The sequence below is a fragment of the Hemiscyllium ocellatum genome, chromosome 25 (genome assembly GCF_020745735.1).
Source record: "Hemiscyllium ocellatum isolate sHemOce1 chromosome 25, sHemOce1.pat.X.cur, whole genome shotgun sequence".
Taxonomy (NCBI): Eukaryota; Metazoa; Chordata; class Chondrichthyes; order Orectolobiformes; family Hemiscylliidae; genus Hemiscyllium; species Hemiscyllium ocellatum.
The window spans coordinates 53,975,341-53,995,020 of record NC_083425.1 but is presented as its reverse complement, the minus strand read 5'-3'; the positions used below and the strand labels follow the sequence as shown (position 1 = coordinate 53,995,020).

Sequence of the window (19,680 nt, the reverse complement as noted above, 5' to 3'; positions counted from 1 at the left end):
TGACAAATAGGGAGCAAAGTTAGAGGGAACTTGTGGTGTGGAGGAACTATCACTGTGACAGTAATCTCAGAGCTCGACATGGGACAAAGCCCTCAGTCACAGCTGTCAGAATTTAAGATCAAAAAACAAATCTGGAATGTAAGGCTAGTCTTTGTGATGGTGATGGTGAGTGTTGTAAAAACCCATCTGATACACAATATCCTCCAGGGAAGGAAATCTGCTGTCCTTACCTGATCTGGCCTACACAGGACTCTTGACCCACAGCAATGTGGTTGACTCCCAGCCGTCTCTGAACTGGCTGTGTGGGGTACTCAGTGCAGTTTGAGGTGGGCGACAAGTGTTTACAACTCATGATGCAAAAATGTGAGGAAGTGTATGTCTTTTCTTTGCCTTACAGGAGGAGCTCAAGTCTGTCCAGAAGCAGTACAAGAACCTAGTGGTGAGTTCCTATTAGCTGCTCCTGGGTGAGCTTATAGCACATGTGACTTCAGGCTCAGTCTGTCCTGTGTACCCCTCAGGACTGGAAAGAACGAGCTCTCTTGATGAATTTTGCAGACCGTGTTCTGTCACTCCGTGCTGCATTTTAAGTTGATGTTTCCTATCAACTCTGTGATTTATTGTCCATCACACCACACAGCCTGAAGCTAAAGATGTTGGTGCTGGGAACCTTGTGAGTAACCTCTCACTTCAGATTGTTTCTCTCCTTCATCGACCCTCTAACCTTCTGAATCTCTCTTTTTTTCTGTTTTTCTCCTGTTGCTGTGCTTAGAGAGTCATTCAACCTGACTTCCTGGGAGTCACTTCCTCTCTGTCAGCTTAACTTCCTGTCAATGCAAGATTTTTCATTCTTGGTGCCTCCGTCAGTCTTGGGACTCTGTACCTTTGCCACACATGGATCTCTGTATCTGTCTCCCCTAAAGCCCCATGGCTGTTCCATCCCCTACCCAATCTACCTGATCGATGTTCTGTTCTTCAGTCCCTTTCATGGCTCTTACTGGCCAAGTACCTTCGCCTAGTATTTGTGTGACTCTGTCGATGCATGATTGTTGAAAGCTATAATCACCCATTTCTCTATTGCAGAGAAGGAGCAGATCTCTGCTTTATCCCATAGGACCATAGAATCCCTGCATGTGGCCCACTGAGTCCACACTGCCACCCCCTCGCTGAAGAGCATCCCATCCAGACCCACCCCTCTACCCTATTCCTTATTCCTACTAATCCACATACCCCAGAATGCAATGAGGAATTTATCACGGCCAATCCACCCAACTTGCACTGTGGGAGGAGACCGGGCACCCAGAGGAAACCCATGCAGACACGGGGAGAACGTGCAAACTCCACACAGTCACCTGAGGGTGGGATCGAACCCAGGTCCCTGACACTGTTAGGCAGCAGTGCTAACCACTGAGCGACTATGTCACCCCACACTTTTGGGATGTGGCCATTGTTAATGCGATCAGCATTTATTACCCACCTCTAATTGCTCTGGAATAGGTGGTGGTAAGCTGCCTATTTGAAACACCTTAGCCCTTGGCATGTTGGTACCCTACAATCTCATGAGGCAGGGAGTTCCAGGAGTTTGACCCAGCCACACTGAAGGAATGGGCAAAAGTGAGGACTGCAGAAGCTGGAGATCAGTGTCTAGATTAGAGTGTACAAAGTTAAAAATCACACAACACCAGGATATAGTCCAACAGGTTTAATTGGAAGCACACTAGCTTTCAGAGCGTCGCTCCTTCATCAGGTGATAGTGGTGCTGGATTAGGAAAATCAATCTTTTGGGCAAAAGCCCTTCATCAGGAAAGGCTTTTGCCCGAAAAGTGGATTTTCCTGCTCCTTCAGATGTTGCCTGACCTGCTGTGCTTTTCCAGCACCACACTAATCTAGACACTGAAGGAATGTCCAAGTCAGGATGGTGAGTGGCTTGGAGGGGGTGGTGTTCCCATGTAGCTGCTGCTGCTCTCCCTCTCAGTGGTAGATACTGAGAGTTTGGGAAGTGTTGTTGGAGTCTAAAGGAGGTATGGTGTTTTTATTCAGGAATCCACTCAGTTGCGAGGCCATCAACTGGAGAGTCTCTATGACTACATGCAGGGCTGCACCAAACAGCTGGTTCTACTGAACGATCAACAAGAAAAAATCATTAAGGAAGACTGGACTGATAAGATGATTGTGCCAGAGGAGGTCCGCAGGCAGTATGAGGTGAGTGTGGAATACAGGATACAAATAACCATTGAAGATATGAGCATAAAGTGATTGTTCAGCATTGCAGTGAAGAGTTTGAAATGGTTTTGTGTAAATGGTTGGTGTGGCCACTTTTGGAGCACCTTATGTAGTTCTGGTTGCCCTATCATGGAAAGGATATTATTAAAATGCAGAAAAGACTTACTTGGATCCTACCTGGACTAGAAGGTTTGAACTATAAGGAGAGGCTGGATATGCTGGGAATTTTTCCCCTGGTGTGTAGGGGAGTGAGGGTGACCTTATAGAGGTCTATAAAGTCACGAGAGGCATAGATAGGGTAGATAGCCAACAGCTTTTCCCCATGAGAGGGGAATCCAAAACTAGAGGGGATAAGTTTAAGGTGAGAGGGGAGAAACACAAAATGTGCAGAGGGGCAGTTTTTTTCACCCTGCTGGTAAGTTTCTAAATCTCTGCATCTGCCAGGAGGCACACCTGAAGAACATGGAGGACTACAAAAAGGTAACAAACTGGCAGATGGCTCCAAGAGACTCTGAACTTATCCCCGTGCAGTGTGGAAAGTCTTTCATTATGTTGGTGTTTGTGGATGTAAAGGCATTGAGTGTAATAGTGGCAGGAATTCTCTCCCCATAGCAACGACCCAAATAGTCCCTGGTGAAAATGTGTTTGCACAGTTTGGTGGAGGTGAGTACAATTTTGTCATTTAAGGAACATTTGGACAAATATATGGAGGGATAGGTCCGGAAGAATATGAACCAAACACAGACAAAGGGGCCTGGACTAATTGTGAAAACTGGACAGCATGGACAAGTTGGGCTGAAGGGCCTGTTTGCAATGCTGTAAATCTCTATGACTCGAATTTAAAGGAGATAGGAAGGTTATATTCATATTGTCACTTCTAGCTCTCATCATACAACCATCAGCATTTGTAGGACGTTTTAATTACATTTATTAAGTTTATCTTTCTGCTTCCTTTCACTATTGGATGAATTGGTTGAACATGAACAAATAAGATGACTTATTTTATTTAAAGTTACCTTCTCACTTCTGCATCACTCCTGTGTGATGGGTTACTGTGGCTTTAAGTTCTCTGATTCTTCAGCATTTTCAGCAAAGGCCTATGGGGAGGGAACAGGTCATCGACCTGAAAATGCTATTTCTCTCTTCTCCAGATGCTACCTGCCTGCCATGAGATGCACGCAGCACGTTTATTTCCTAACCCTTTGCTTCACTTTCCTGCAGAGCTTTAAAGACAATGGTCTGTTGGATGAGGAAGCGACCGTTAATCAGATTCAGGATGATGGGGAGAGACTGATCAAACTGAAGCACCCTGGCAGTCCGACAATTGAGGTACAAATTTGTTCACACTCACGCACTGGGGAGGTGAAAATAAACCAGACAGATAAACAGAACTATCCAAACCAACCCTTTCAAACCCATGAACAGACTCAATGACCAAATGATCCAGGCTAGACCTGCGATAGGCTTAGGCATCTCTAATCCATTTCGAACCGATCCATTTCGATCCAACCCAACTGAACCAATCCAAACCAAATTGTGTGTTAGCCAATCAAATTGGAACTTTACCAAAATTCAAATGAAAGCCTGTCAAGGCCACAAAAGCACACTAAATCCACAGTGAATTCATCATGAGCAAACAGGATGTTGGATAAGTGGTGCTGCCAAAATGGCAATAGACATTGTTTCATCAGAAAGGCCCCAGGTTTTTAGCCACCTGAGTCAGCCTGGTTCCCAGCTCATGACGGTTCAGCAGTACCCAAGGGGGTAGGGGCTGCCACCGTCAGGGATAAAAATGAAGAACAAGTCCACCAACAGGAGCAATGAAGACTGGGCACAATTGCCTCACTGCAGCTCATTGTCAGTCAATGTGCGGTTTTTGTTCTTCTGATTGGACCATTCAATTAGGCTTGTTTTTAATGATCCCATACCTCCCAGAGACTTCTTCCTGACTACTGTTCATGTTTGACTGGGGGGGGGGGGGGGGGGGGGGGGGGGGGGGGGGGGGGGGGGGGGCGGTGGTGATATGGAGGGAGGTCTGGGGACAGAGCAGTGTGGCATCAGTCACTGGTGAAGCTGAACCATGACAAGATGGAGTATTTGGTTCATTTCGTACATGGCTTAGTTCTTTACTGCCCCAAATCAATTGGCTGCAAAGAAGCAATAGGGTGCTTGAGCCCTTTTTTCTTGTTAAGCAATAATTGACAGACAATCAGTGACCCAAACCTCTAAAGGTGATGACAATAGTTAGGTACAAGAGCCATAGAGTCATACAGCATGGAAACAGACCCTTCAGTCTAGCCAGTCCATGCTGACTGATGGGCTGAAGGGTCTTTTTCTCTGCTATGACTGTACCTCACCATGCATTTGCACAGAGGTTGTAACATGTATAGGATCTGTCTTTCAGGCCCATAAGGATGCTGTGAAAAATGAATGGCAACAATTTCTAAATCTCTGTATCTGCCAGGAGGCACACCTGAAGAACGTGGAGGACTACAAAAAGGTAACAAACTGGCAGATGGCTCCAAGAGACTCTGAGCTTATCCCCGTGCAGTGTGGAAAGTTTTTCATTATGTTGGTGTTTGTGGATGTAAAGGCATTGGGTGTAATAGTGGCAGGAATTCTCTCCCCATAACAATGACCCAAGTAGTCCCTGGTGAAAATGTGTTTGCACAGTTTGGAATGTGGCAGTCATATTATACAGCAGTCTCAGTAACTGTAGTTGATGCTGCTAACCCCTTTCAATCGATTCGCTCAGTACCCTGTACTATCCCACCCTGCAATCTCTAGGGCTTGGTGCAAGGAGACTTACAGATATCCAGTTACTCTGAGTATCAAAATAGTTACAGTCTCTAAACAGGACAGCCACTGTACATACACCCACCCACCCCTTCCAGTATGTCCATCCAGGCAGATGTGAATCTATGAACAAGCTTACTAAGAAAATAGGACATTTAAGGAATGGTTAAAAGCCTGATGGTATAATTTTTTGTGTCTGAGTCACTAGATGTAAAACACTGCTTTTTTCTTCATCATCTTTGATCTGATTGCCTTCCTCTGTCATTGTGCTTCTCATTAATGACTAAACACAACTGTGAAGGAGAACTTTGTTTACCTTTTACCCAAGAACACGACATACCACACCCAACTCTTACACAATAGGGAGTAACTCAATGTCTTAATTACTTTTGGCTGAGGGGTTGGGACACAATGTTTTATTGTTACGCCCTCTGTCAGATTATTATTTATCATTGTATTATAACACTGGTTTGGTGAGCTTTAGCTCAGTTTACTGAAGATCATTCTGGCTCCTTGTCCAGCATTGCTTCAATTTTAAAATTCTCACCTCTGTTTTCTATTCCCATCAAACCACCGACCTCAGAGATTTCGGCCTTCTCCAATTCTGATTTCTTCTTTATCAGTTCTCTGCCTGACAACAGGTCAGACCCTCTGCACTGTCACCTCCACCATGGGGTAAGTCGGGGAGCCAAGTGCCAAAATCACCTCAGCCAGAACAGGGATTGAACCCCTGCTGTAGGTACTGATCTCCCCCCTGCTAACTGCCTCCTGGTGCATTCCAGTTTGAATTATGTCAGCATTGGCGACAATACCTAGTTGCCTAGGTTCCAAGTTTTGGAATCTTCCTTCTACACCTTTCCATCATCTCTATCTCTTTCTCCCCCTGTCTCTCTGAATTTAAGATGCATCTTAGGAGTAGTCATAAAGTCAGAGAGACATACAGCATGGAAACAGACCCTTAGGCCTAACCAGTCTCCACTGACCATGTTCCCAAACCAAACTAATCACACCTGCCTGCACTTGGCCCACATCCCTCCAAACCTTTCCTATTCATGAACTTATCCAAATGTAGATTAGATTCCATGCAGTTTTTTCTTTTTGGAAACAGGCCCTTTGGCCCAACAAGTCCACACTGACCCTATGAAGAGTAACCCACCCAGACCCATTTCCCTCTGACTAATGCACCTAACACTATGGGCGATTTAGCGTGGCCAATTCACCTAACCTGCACATCTTTGGACTGTGGGAGGAAACCGGAGCACCTGGAGGAAACCCACGCAGACTATACCCACATTCGTCACTTCCTCTGGCAACTCATTCCACACACAAACCACTCTCTGTGTCAAAATGTTGCCCCTCATGTCTTTTCTCCTCTCGCCCTAAAATATTCCTCTTAGTTTTGAACTCCCCCACCCGAAGGAAAAGACTCTTGCCATTCACCTTATCCATGCCCCTCATGATTTTATAATCCTCTGTAAGGTCACCACTCAACCTCCTACACTCCACTGGAAAAAGGTCCCAGACTATCCAGCCTTATACCGCTTTGTTCAAACGTTTGTTCATCTCCCCTAATATCTCTTCAAGTGTCTCAGTGTTGTTGTATTTACAGGCGCTATAAAACACTTTGTGGTGCTTTCTTACATTAAAGGCGCCATATAAAATTAAGTTGTTTTGTAACTGTAAATAAGTGTAATTATTTATCCTCTCCTCCTTCCCTTCTGTAGTTCCACTATGATGCTGACACCCTTGCTCAATCCATTAAAAAGCACAATACCGATCTGGACAACAAGTTCTCGAGGTACAACAAGGATAATACTCGGCTTGTGTCTGACCTGCTTCACCAGCTCGAGGTGAGGATGAAGAACCAGGCGTCCAATGGATCAAACCACTTTCTCTTCAAGTCCACTCACTTGTCGTCATATAACCCTGATGGGGCAGTTAAAAGCAGGAATAAATCTAGTGTTGCCAAAGTCTCCAGTATTAAAATTATTTTTTTGAGTATGCTTTTAAAAGAAAAAGACACAATTTGTTTAAGTTTTACTTCAAGCACTCATGAGGGCAATTCATAATGTAAAGAGGAACAACGTTTTATGTGAAAACAGAGCGCTGATTGGTCGGCAACTGGGTTCTGACTGGTAGAGGTGCTACCTTGGAAAATGCACCAGTTAGATGATGATTGGCAGTTAACTGCCGAGTATTGTTTAAACTTAAATCGGACAGGTTGACTTTGATTGGCCAAGCATCACCAGAGAAAGGCGCTCATATGTTTTTGTAGAGTTGGAACAGGCACAGAGTGCTTTTCTGTTCTTTCTGTCTGCAAATGTATGATCTATAGATAGCTTCCAGGAGGAAACCATCAGCCCATTGGAGTCGTAATGACTCAGCTCAACTAGTCCCACTCCCTGCCTTTCCCCGTAGCCTGGAATTTAGTCAGGCATTTGACTAATCAGTTTTCTTTTTTAAAAACAGGTTTGAACCTGCCTCCATCGCACTCTCAAACATTCCCAGTTCTAAGCCCTCACTGTGTAGAAGATTTTCCATGCCCTTTTGGTTCCTTTGCCAATCACAATGGTGTCTTCCGGTTCTTGATCTTTCCACCAAAGGGAATTAGTTTCTCATTGATTTCAACGTCCTCTGTCAGGATTCCCATTTGGATTTATTGGTCTCTGTATTTTATTGATGGCCTCTTCCTCACTGAAGGAAGCATTCTCCCAATATCTACACTATCAAAATCTTTCAGAATCTTTCAGATAAAGGATTCCCAGATCCCACTATTCTTTTTGACTGCGGCCACTCATTCAAACTCTTTTTTTCTATTGTACACAGAATGATGAGAAGAATATCATCCAAATGGACAAAGATATAAATGATTTGAAGAGACGGAGCCAGCAGATTGTACCACTGAAAGCCCGGCGTACCCCAGTCTCCAAACCCCTGCCAGTGGATGCCCTGTGTGACTGGGAAGATGGACAGGTGAGGCAGAGAAACACAACCAACAAGCAATGGATTTCCTAAAGTTGACAGTCCGCCAAATCTGAAAGCAAACAGTGAAAGGTATCCTCAGACATAGATCAGCGGAAGGTCATAGGAACAGGAGCAGGCCATTCAGTCCTTGAAATCTGTTCTGCTGTTCAATAGATGGCGGCCGATCTGTATCTTCAGCCCTCATCCAAATTGCTTCTACATATCCCCCGATACCCTTAAACCAACACAACGTCTAGCTTGAGAATTAATAATCGGACCATTGTGTCCACACAGTTTGGAAATTGATGTTTCTGAATCCTAGGTTGGTCACTTCCTGACTTCACTGCTGAAGATCCAAGCCCCACCCTTCATAAAATCAGCAGAAATAGGAAGAGGAGTGGCCCATTCAGCCCCTTGAGTCCGTTGAGGCATTCAGTATAATCCCAGTAGATCTGATTTTCAAGTCTGGCCCCAAAGCCATTGACTCACTTGTTGGTCAAAAACCTGTCCGACCTGAGTATATTCAATGACCCGGTCTCCACGGCTTCCAAGGGGAGAGAATTCCAAAGATTAATGTCCTCTCTGAGAGGAAATCCTTCCTCATCTCCCTCTTAAATCGGACAGCCCCTATAATTTATAAACTGTCTTCCTTTTCCCGTGTCCTCTATTCGAGGGGAAGCTTCCTGACAGCACTCACTTTGCCACGTTTCAATAAGATGACCCCTTCATTCTTCTAAACTCTCATGTGTTTAGATCCAACCTACTCAACATTGCCTCAGAAGACAACCCTTAATCCTAGTCCAGTGAATGTTCTCTGAACACTTCCAATGGAATTAGATATCTCCTGAAGTAAAGACTATACACATTGGACCAAATACTGTTTAGACTCTATAGGTGAGAGTACACTGGAAATCAAGAAACACTATTTCACAGATTGTATCAGAGTGTAACAGTTTTATTTAACCACCAAATTGGTCAATTTATTTCTTCCTTCTTCTGCTACCCAGGATAAAAGGAATGTCCAGCAGCCTCTTGTAGTTAATGCAAAAACAATCCACTTACTACAAAGAAGCTTATTCATTCATTAAGTGGTAAAATTAGTAACGACTAAGCCGCAATACAAAAGTAACAGCTCATTAAATCACCGTAGAGACCCTATAGTGTGGGAGCAGGCCTTTCAGCCCATCAAGTCCACACCAATCCTTTGATGAGCATCCCACCTACACCTACCCCTACCCTATCCCTGTAACCATACATTTCCCATGACTAATCCATCTAGCCTACACATCCCTGGACAGCATGGCCAATTCACCTAACATTCATATCTTTGGACATCCTATCCCCTTAAATCCTAAATCTATCACACGATAGATCTGACTATATGACTCTGAAGAGGTGGAAAGGTTTTAAAACAAAGTGGGAAAGAAAAACAGCATGGTGGAACAAGATTCCAGCCTCAAAAGGATAACTCAAAGGAAAGCAATCTTTTGTTGACAAGAACAAGATACTGTAGAATTGATAAGATCTTCAAATTAGACTTGAATCCAGATGAGAGTCAGTGATACTTGACCTGATCAGGCCCCTACAATATTTAACAGCGAGATTGTAATGCTGCAGCAGGGGTCATGTTTCTATATTAGGCATTGGGTTTGCCCAAGTCTGGAGCATAGTTCCATCTATTGTCTATTAGTCAAGGTAATCAGCTTTATAATTTTCTCAGCAATTAACTTGAATCACTCTAAATCTCTTTCATTTACTGGTAAGATCAGAAGAACTATTTACAACTCCAGGGAAGCAATTACCAATGAGTTTATATTAACCCTCAAAATGTTCATTGAGTTTCAAGACATCTTTTTGCAATTCTTTTTGAAATAAGTATAATCTGGTTCTAAAGCCAGTTAAATGTATGAGGGAAGTCATGTGCCCTCTGGCAGCCATTTTGTAAGACCCTTTATGATTATTTCAAAGACAGAGTAGCTTTTTCTAATAAAATATCAAATAATATTTATGAGATAAGCTCTTCTATTACACCCTAGATGACCCTACATTTTCCCAAATGTCAGTTTTTTTCCCATTCACATATCTATCTATAACACTTTACAAATTATTTCAATGCTCCTCATAACTTGCTCTTCTGCCTATCTCTACATTGCAAACAACTCTGCCTACAATAGTCAGTGAGCTTTGAGAAGATTTGTAGCTCAGTTTGAGGTTTTGGATGTAGGTTTGCTCGCTGAACTGGAAGGTTCATTTCCAGATGTTTTGTCTAGGAATTTTCGTGCATGTCTTTGTTTGGCTTATCCTAGGATGGATGTGTTGTCCCAGTCGAAGTGGTGTCCTTCCTCATCTGTGTGTAAGGATGCCAGTGAGAGAGGGTCATGTCTTTTTGTGGCTAGTTGGAGTTCATGTATCCTGGTGGCTAGTTTTCTGCCTGTTTGACCAACATAGTGTTTTTTACAGTCCTTGCACGGTATTTTGACACATGAAACCAACCCAAAGAACCTCAAACATATAAATAGAAAGCAAGAATTTTCAGCAGTGCTTCACCTGAGGCCCACTGAAGATGTTACCTAGTAGGGTAACAAAACGTCTGGAAATGAACCTGCCAACTTAGCGAGCAAACCTACATCCACAATAGTCAGATCTATTCCCCACTACATTAATATAGATTGTCAACAATTGAGGCCCCAACACTGGTCCCTGTGGAATTCCACTAGTTTTACTTTATCAACCTGAAAATGATCCACTTATCCCAAGTCTCTATTTCCTGATAATTATCCACAATTATATATTATCCACAAGACCATTAGCTGTGAGCTTGTGCAATAACTTTTTGGGTGGCATTTCAGCTAATTGCTTTTGGACATCCAAATACACTCCATCTACTGGTTCACACACATACACACCCACACGCATGCACATTAGTTTTTATAATCCCTACAGTATGGAAACAGGCCATTTGACCCAACAAGTCCATACCGACCTTCCGAAGAGCAACCCATCCAAACCCATCTCCTTCTGACTAATGCACCTAGCACCGTGGGCAATTTAGTATGGCCAATCCACCTAACCTGCACATCTTTGGACTGTGGGAGGAAACCAAAGCATTCAGAGCAAACCCTGCAGACACAGGGAGAACATGCAAACTCCACACAGACAGTCGCCTGAGGCTGGAATCGAACCCGGGTCCTCCCTACTGTGAGGCAGTAGTGCTAACCACTGAGCAACCATGCTGCCCTCCATCTACTGGTACACATCCCCCAACACACACACACACACACACACACACACACACACACACACACACACACACACACACACACACACACACACACACACACACACCCCTTGGAATTATATAACATAAAATGAGAAGTCAGCTCACCATCGCCATCTCAAGGGCAGCTTGGCGATGGGTGGTAATGTTGCTCCAGTCAGCAATATCCACATCCCATAAAAAAATTTAAAAAGTAAGCCCATCCAAAGCTTTGATGCTTATATCCTGACTTACACCACGTCCTGTTCATTCATCACCCCACCAATCACAGTATTTCCTAACCTCACACCCACCTCTTTACTCTTCTGCAGCACAACAACCCTCTCAATATGCTGCCTTACCTCAATGTTGCGCATGACCTTGGGCATCCTTGATTTCCTTCACCCCACTGTGGGTGACCATGCCTTCACCCCACTGTGGGTGACCATGCCTTCACCCCACTGTGGGTGACCATGCCTTCACCCCCTTACAAGTGGCCATGCCTTCAGCCTGCATCTTTGACCATGTTTCTGGTCATCTGTCCAGACCTCAGGTAATTTTAATCAGATTATGTACCTTGCAAAGCACCTTGGGACTTTGTATATTACATTAAAGAAGCTAAAAGAATTCAGGTCGCTGTACAATCAGAAACTTTGGGCTTACTTATTTGTCTGCAGGGTGAAGGATCACATTTCGATCTGAGGTTCTGTAAGTGGCTGAGATACTTGCCAAGCTGGCAGTCCCATCGATCTGAGGAGAATATTTCTTTGTCTTTTACAGAATGAGATCAGCCGAGGTGAAAAGCTGATGCTTCAGAACAACTCGGACCCTGAGAGCTGGGTGGTGATGAACAGTGCGAAAGAGACCAAATGTGCCCCCGGGGTTTGTTTCAACATCCCTCCACCTGACCCAGAGGCCACAGCCCTTGTAAACAGGTCAGCTCATTTTCATGTCCCTTCTTGCTTATCCAAGACGTTTTTACTTACAGAATGCTCGCCATGGAGATGATGGAGAGGGTGGGCTAACCAGTTGGTAGTGGCCAAGTGTGAAGAAAACCCCCCCTCAACAAACCTGAAACTTGAGCACTGACCAAAAATGTACACCTTTTGTTGAAGCTTTTCATTTTGTACTAATCAGGACAATTTGCAAGAATACCAATAAAGGGAACAAAAAAACGTTAGTATTATATGAGAAGAAAGTATTCAATGGTTGTCAAGTTGGCACTAATTGCTGGAAGTGTTGCCATTTCTGCATTCCCCAGCTCTGCCAATCAGGGTCTACTTGCTAACCAATTAGAACTCTCCTCTCATATCATAGGATTTGTGGGCGGCACGGTGGCACAGTGGTTAGCACTGCCGATTCACAGCGTCAGAGACCCGTGTTCAATTCCCGCCTCAGACCACTCTGTGTGGGGTTTGCACATTCTCCCCATGTCTGCGTGGGTTTGCTCCGGTTTCCTCCCACAATCCAAAAATGTGCAGGTTAGGTGAATTGGCCATGCTAAATTGCCCGTAGTGTTAGATGTAGGGGAATGGGTCTGGGTGGGTTGCGCTGCAGCGGGTCAGTGTGGACTTGTTGGGTCGAAGGGCCAGTTTCCACACTGTAAGTAATCTAATCTAAAAATTTTGATTTTGTTTTTCTTTTCACTGGAATTCTTGCAGTTTGTGAGTGCAAAATGAAAAGCTTCAACACAATGTGTCTATATTCAGAAATGCTCAAGTTCTGATCTAACAAATGGCTGATTGTACTGATTTTCAATGTGGTGTGCCCAATGTCATTCCAGCAACAATTGGCTAATGGTACACCCAGGACCTTCCATTTTCAGCAGTGTAGAAATACAATTTCCTAATCTCCCTTGTTTGCTCACTTCCATGTTATACCCACTATCACATCGTGGTGTTACTGAATGAGTCTTAACTTGTATCAGAATGAGGCTCAATTCCAGGCAGATTTCCATTCGGTCAAGGCAATCCCCAAGGAAATCTCCAGTGAGCGCAGCAAAGGCAGTTCCATATCTGTGTAAGAGGGTAAGGTGCCTTTCCACACCCTAACAAGCTGCTCTGGGAGTTATACCCTCCCTCACTGCTGCCTCACAGCACCAGAGACCCGGGTTCAATTCCTGCCTCAGGCGACTGTCTGTGTGGAGTTTGCACATTCTCCCCGTGTCTGCGTGGGTTTCCTCCGGGTGCTCCGGTTTCCTCCCACAGCCCAAAGATTAGATTAGATTAGATTAGATTACTTACAGTGTGGAAACAGGCCCTTCGGCCCAACAAGTCCACACCGACCCGCCGAAGCGCAACCCACCCATACCCCTGCATTTACCCCTTTACCCAACACTACGGGCAATTTATCCCGGCCAATTCACCTGACCTGCACATCTTTGGATTGCAGGTTAGGTGAATTGGCCATGCTAAATTGCCTGTAGTGTGAGGTGAAGGGGTAAATGTAAGGGAATGGGTCTGGGTGGGTTGTGCTTCAGTGGGTCGGTGTGGCCTTATTGGACCGAAGGGCCTGTTTCCACACTGTAAGTAATCTAATCTAATCTAATCTAATCCCTGATTACCCCTCATCAGAGACAGCACAGGGTGAAAGACAGAGTAAAGCTCCCTCTACACTGTCCCCATCAAACACTCCCAGGACAGGGACAGCATGGGGTTAGATACAGAGTAAAAGTCTCTCTATACTGTCCCCATCAAACATTCCCAGGACAGGGACAGCATGGGGTTAGATACGGTGTAAATGTCTCTCTATACTGTCCCCATCAAACACTCCCAGGACAGGGGCAGCACAGGATTAGATACAGAGTAAACCTCCCTCCACATAGCGCCATCAGTCACTGAAAATCTCAGATTGAATTCATGGGACTCCTTTTGCAGTGTTGCCAGGTGCAGTGATAGTTCTGTCTGTGTGTGGTATCTATTTGTAGGTTGGCGAAGGATTTAGACGATTTAAAGAGGAAGCGATCAGACACTGAGAACAAGCTGAGAAACCGTTACAATGAGTTGAACAAACTGAAACAACCCAATGAAAACAGCCTGCTGAATCAGACTGCTGTACCAGGTGAGCGAAATCCCTCAACATTGTGAGACTTGGCTGGGATGGAGTTGCTCTTGTAGCACAGTGATAATGTCTCTACCTCTGAGCCAGGAGGCCTGGGTTCACATTGCACCATAACATCTCTGAGCTGGTCAGTTAGAAAATATCTTAAATCCCTTGGACACTCATTAAACATTCAATAGAATGTCTGCCCAGTGTGTGGCCCAACCACCAACCCAACTCTGATAGCTTACATTTTCATGTCCAGGGTCTGGAGCTGCAGTTTTAGCCTCCATGCTGTCCCTGCCTTGGGAGTGTTTGATGGGGGAACAGTGTAGAGGGAGTTTTACTCTGTATCTAATGCTGTGCTGACCCTGTCCTGGGAGTGTTTGATGGGGGAACAGTGTACAGGGAGATTTACTCTATCTAACCCTGTGCTGTCTTGTCCTGGGAGAGTTTGATGGGGACAGTGTAGAGGGAGATTTACTCTGTATCTAACCTCGTGCTGTCCCTGTCCTGGGAGTGTTTGATGGGGGACAGTGTAGAGAGAGTTTTACTCAGTATATAACCCTGTGCTGTCTTGTCCTGGGAGAGTTTGATGGGGTAGCTTAGAGTTAGCTTTACTCTGTATCTAACTACCTGCTGTCCGTGTCGTGGGAGTGTTTTGATGGAGACAGTGTAGAAGTAGCTTTACTCTGTATCTAATCCTGTGCTGTTCCTGTCCTGGGAGTGTTTGATGGGGACAATGTAGAGGGAGGTTTACTCTGTATCTAACCCCGTGCTGTCCCTGTCCTAAGAACGTTTGATTGGGCAGTGTAGAGTTAGCTTTACACTGTATCTAACTGCCTGCTGTCCCTGTCCTGGGAGTGTTGGTGGGGTCAGTATAGAGGCAGCTTCACTGTATTGTAGTACTCACTGTCCTTGTGGTGATGTGAGTTAGACATGCACAATCCTCCTTTGGGCCTGCTCTAACCCCTAGACCTTACCCCACTCGATCGCTTGTATCTGTTTTGCTGCTTGCTTCCCTCCTGCGGTTCCTCATTGTCCCTTGTCTCTTTACAGGTTACAGCCTTGCCTCAGCCAAGGATGACCCCCAGAGTAAAGAGCTCCTGTCCAAACTGGACAAGGTCCATGGAGACCTGGGAGAGGCTGAGAAACAGATCATCAACCAACTGCGTGTACCAATTGACCAAAGTGCTCCCAATAAGGACATCACCAAACGCCTAAAGGATCATGAGGTGGGCTTGCCTCATGGGAACGTGCTTCATACTCGGAAACTCAAACATTCCAACTGGTTTGAAAGTGTTAAGAATTCTTCTGCTGGGAGGAATTCCTGTGACAAAGCAATTCAAAGCCCAGATTCAGGAGAAATGGTCAGCTACTTAGAACTGAGATGAGGTGAAGCTCCTTCCCTAAGGGTGATGAATCTTTGGAATATTCCAAACCCCAGGAGCTGTGCCCGTTCAGAATTTCACATTCAAGTACTTTTTTTGTCATTTACATAAATGATTTGGATGCGAGCAAAGGAGGTACAGTTAGTAAGTTTGCAGATGACACCAAAATTGGAGGTGTAGTGGACAGCAAAGAAGATTACCTCAGATTACAACAGGGTCTTGACCAGATGGGCCAATGGGCTGAGAAGTGACAGATGGAGTTTAATTCAGATAAATGCGAGGTGCTGCATTTTTGGAAAGCAAATCTTAGCAGGACTTATACACTTAATGGTAAGGTCCTAGGCAGTGTTGCTGAACAAAGACACCTTGGAGTGCAGGTTCACAGCTCCTTGAAAGTGGAGTCTCAGATAGATAGGATAGTGAAGAAGGCGTTTGGTATGCTTTCCTTTATTGGTCAGAGTATTGAGTACAGGAATTGGGAGGTCATGTTGCAGCTGTATAGGACAGTGGTTAGGCCACTGTTGGAATATTGCATGCAATTCTGGTCTCCTTCCTATCGGAAAGATGTTGTGAAACTTGAAAGGGTTCAGAAAAGATTTACAAGGATGTTGCCAGGGTTGGAGGATCTGAGCTACAGGGAGAGGTTGAACATGCTGGGGCTGTTTTCCCTGGAGCGTCGGAGGCTGAGGGATGACCTTATAGAGGTTTATAGAATTATTAAGCCCAACAAGTCCATGCCACCCCTCTGAAGAGCATTCCACCCACCATATCCCAGTAACCCTGTATTTAGCATGACCAACCCTCCTAACCTGCACATCTTTGGACTGAGGGAGGAAACCAGAGCACCCGGAGGAAACCCACGCAGACACGAGGAGAACGTGTAAACTCCACATAGACAATCGCCCAAGGGTAGAATCAAACCCAGGTCCTTGGTGGTGTGAGGCAGCAGTACTAACCACTGAGCCACTGCGTTGCCCTATGGTCTACTCATAGAATGGCTATAGTGCAGAAAGTGGCCATTTGGTCCATTGTATCTGCACTGCCATTCTTAAGAACAATTAGATTGTATTGTTTCAGCTCTGCTTCCTGTGTGACACAGTGTGCTTACTCTAGGGTTTTGTTTAGAAGTGTCCAATTAAACAACAAGATCATCCGAATCAGGATCACCGTGATGGCATGTGTACTCCTGCAGTATCTTTGTGAGGTGTAGTTTACAGATTAAACCAACATCAAGGCTTGGGAGGCATGTTGTTTGTCCTGTTGACGTCCATGTTTAGATTGAGTGTAGAGTTTGATCAGTTATGGGTTATTGTGAAGATTCACTTCATGTGCAACAGTGATGAGGAATCAGCACTAAAATGTTACACAGTGTGTAATGTCAGCTTCTGACTCTATTCTAGACTATGAACAAGCGCTTGCAGAAGATTGGAACAGAGAAGGACTCGGTACAGCGAGAATGTGAGTCCTTCCTCTCAAAGAAACCTGCGGGTGCCTCCTCATCACAGCTTCCAACCAAATTGAACAATGTGAAGGATAAGTACAAAGATGTCATGTCACTGGCTGACCAATACCAGAACAAGTGAGTATGCCAGGACTACCATAACAGGCAATTGTTCTCACTCAGATTAATCCTCTGTGTAAATGTGAAAATGTGAAGTAGAATTTTAGTTTTTGGGGACCTGTGGCCATCATTGGCAAGCCTGGCATTTGTTCCCATCCCTAATTTCCCTGGAACTGAATCACTTACTTACCCATTTCACGTTGCTGTGAATCTAAAGTACGTGTTGGCCAGAATGGATAAGGACAGCAGATTTCATAGAAACATGGAACAAAGGGGCAGACCATTCAGCCCTTCAAGCCTTATACCATTCAATATGATCATAGCTGATCAACCATCTCAATCCCTGTTCCCATTGTCTCCCCATACACTTTGATCCCTTTAGCCCTCAGAATGATATCTAGCTCCTTCTTGTTAAAACATTCAATGTTTTACCCCCAACCACTTTCTGTGGTAACGAATTCCACAGGCTCATCACTCTCTGGGTGAAGAAATTCCTCCCTATCTGAGTCCTAAATGGCCTCGCCCATATCCTTAGAGTGTGACCCCTGCTTCTAGACTCATCCTTCTAGAGAACATCCTTCTTGTTTATACTTTATCTAATCTTGTTCGAATTTTATAGGTTTCTATGAGATCCCCCCTCATTCTTCTAAACACCAGTTCCTAACTAATCCAGTCTCTCTTTGTACATCAGTCCTGCCATCTTAGGAGAAAGTGAGGACTGCACATGTTGGAGATGAGTCAAAAGGTGTGGCACTGGAAAAGCACAGCAGGTCAGGCAGCATCTGAAGAGCAGGAGAGTGGATGTTTCGAGCATATGCTCTTCATCAGGAATGTGATGAAGATGCCTGAATAAAAGCTTATGCTCAAAACAAGACTGTCTTGCTCCTTGGATGCTGCCTGACCGGCTGTGCTTTCCCAGCACCACACATTTTGACTCTGCCATCTTAGGAACCAGTCTGAAAGACCTTTGTTGTACTCCTTTCACAGGTAAAATATCCTTCCTCAGATAAATAAACCAAAACTGCACACAATTTCCTTCCTTTAAGAACATTAATCAACCAGATTATGTGTTACAATAATTGATGTCAGTTTTCTTGGTCACTGTTATTAAGACTAGTTTTCCATTCTGGATTTGTTAATTGAATTGAAGTTCCACGAACTATTGGTGTGGGATTTGAACCATGTCCCCAGTATCTTAGTCAGGGCCCCTGAATTATTTCCCCACTGTTTAAATGCTGTATATTGTATGTAATCCAATGTGATTGACGCAATGTTTGATCTGTGCAATTCCATCACGGGTTTAGTTCTGGAGTCATTATTGGGTTGGTTTGTGCTCAGAGCCGGACTACTTTTCAAGGTTTGTGAAGGTTTGTAGCTCAGGTTGAGGTTTAGGGTGTAGGTTTGCTCGCTGGGCTGTAGATTTGACACCCAGGTGTTTCATTACCTGGCTCGGTAACATCATCAGTGGCGACCTCCAAGTGAAGCGAAGCTGTTGTCTCCTGCTTTCTATTTACATCTTTCTCCTGGATGGGGTTCCTGGGGTTTGTGGTGATGTCATTTCCGGTTCATTTTCTGAGGGGCTCTGAACCCCATCCAGGAGAAAGATGTAAATAGAAAGCAGGAGACAACAGCTTCGCTTCACTTGGAGGTCGCCACTGATGATGTTACCTAGCCAGGTAATGAAATGTCTGGATATCAAACCTACAGCTCAGTGAGCAAACCTACACCCTATATCGGACCACTTGTTGTGTAGCTGCTGGGGGTCACTTTGTAATGATAGGAAATAGTGAGGACTGCAGATGCTGGAGCGTCAGTCGATGAAGTGTAGTGGTGGTAAAAGCTCAGTCGGTCAAACAGCATCCAAGGAGCAAGAGAGTCAGCGTTCCTGATGAAATGTTATGCCCAAAACATCAATTTGGATGCTGCCTGACATCCAAACTGATGCTTTTTCCAGTGCCACACTTTATCGACTGTGTAATGGTAGCCAGGCAACTGATATAGACAGACCTGTGACCAATTTACTTTTGCCTTGACCAGAGCCAAGAGTCAGCTGGAATTGGAGAACAGTATTGAGAAGGTCGATGATGCCCTCAAGAAAATTGAATCCAACCTGGCCGATGACTTTGCAATTCCTGCCAGTCCAGATGCCATGCAGCAGAGGAAGACTGAGCTGCAGGTATTGACTCCAGAGAGACCAGGGAACATTGCATACTCTGGAATGAACTAAAAAAGAAATCTTGGCCCTTTACCCATTATTCGTAACTCCAAACTTTCACCACTTTGGGATGGCACAGTGGCTCAGTGCAGCCTCACAGTGCCAGGGACTGAGGTTCAATTCCACCTTTGGCAGACTGCCAGTGTGAAGTTTATATGTTCTCCCCAGGTCTGCATGGGTTTCCTGTGGGTGCTCTGGTTTCATCCTATGGTCCAAAGGTGTGCAGGTTAGATGGATT

The 19,680-nt window shown here is 44.8% G+C and overlaps 1 protein-coding gene across 1 annotated transcript in view; it reads left to right on the top strand.

Annotated features, from left to right (window-relative positions):
* evpla (envoplakin a) overlaps nucleotides 1-19,680 on the top strand; it is an 80,048-nt gene that overhangs the window by 40,546 nt on the left and 19,822 nt on the right. The window contains exons 6-16 of the mRNA XM_060844363.1: nucleotides 398-439; nucleotides 2,038-2,199; nucleotides 3,442-3,549; nucleotides 4,625-4,720; nucleotides 6,741-6,866; nucleotides 7,843-7,989; nucleotides 12,017-12,171; nucleotides 14,163-14,296; nucleotides 15,335-15,510; nucleotides 17,067-17,245; nucleotides 19,265-19,403. Of these exons, the coding sequence (XP_060700346.1) occupies nucleotides 398-439; nucleotides 2,038-2,199; nucleotides 3,442-3,549; nucleotides 4,625-4,720; nucleotides 6,741-6,866; nucleotides 7,843-7,989; nucleotides 12,017-12,171; nucleotides 14,163-14,296; nucleotides 15,335-15,510; nucleotides 17,067-17,245; nucleotides 19,265-19,403 (1,464 nt within the window). The remainder of the gene's footprint in view (nucleotides 1-397; nucleotides 440-2,037; nucleotides 2,200-3,441; nucleotides 3,550-4,624; nucleotides 4,721-6,740; nucleotides 6,867-7,842; nucleotides 7,990-12,016; nucleotides 12,172-14,162; nucleotides 14,297-15,334; nucleotides 15,511-17,066; nucleotides 17,246-19,264; nucleotides 19,404-19,680) is intronic.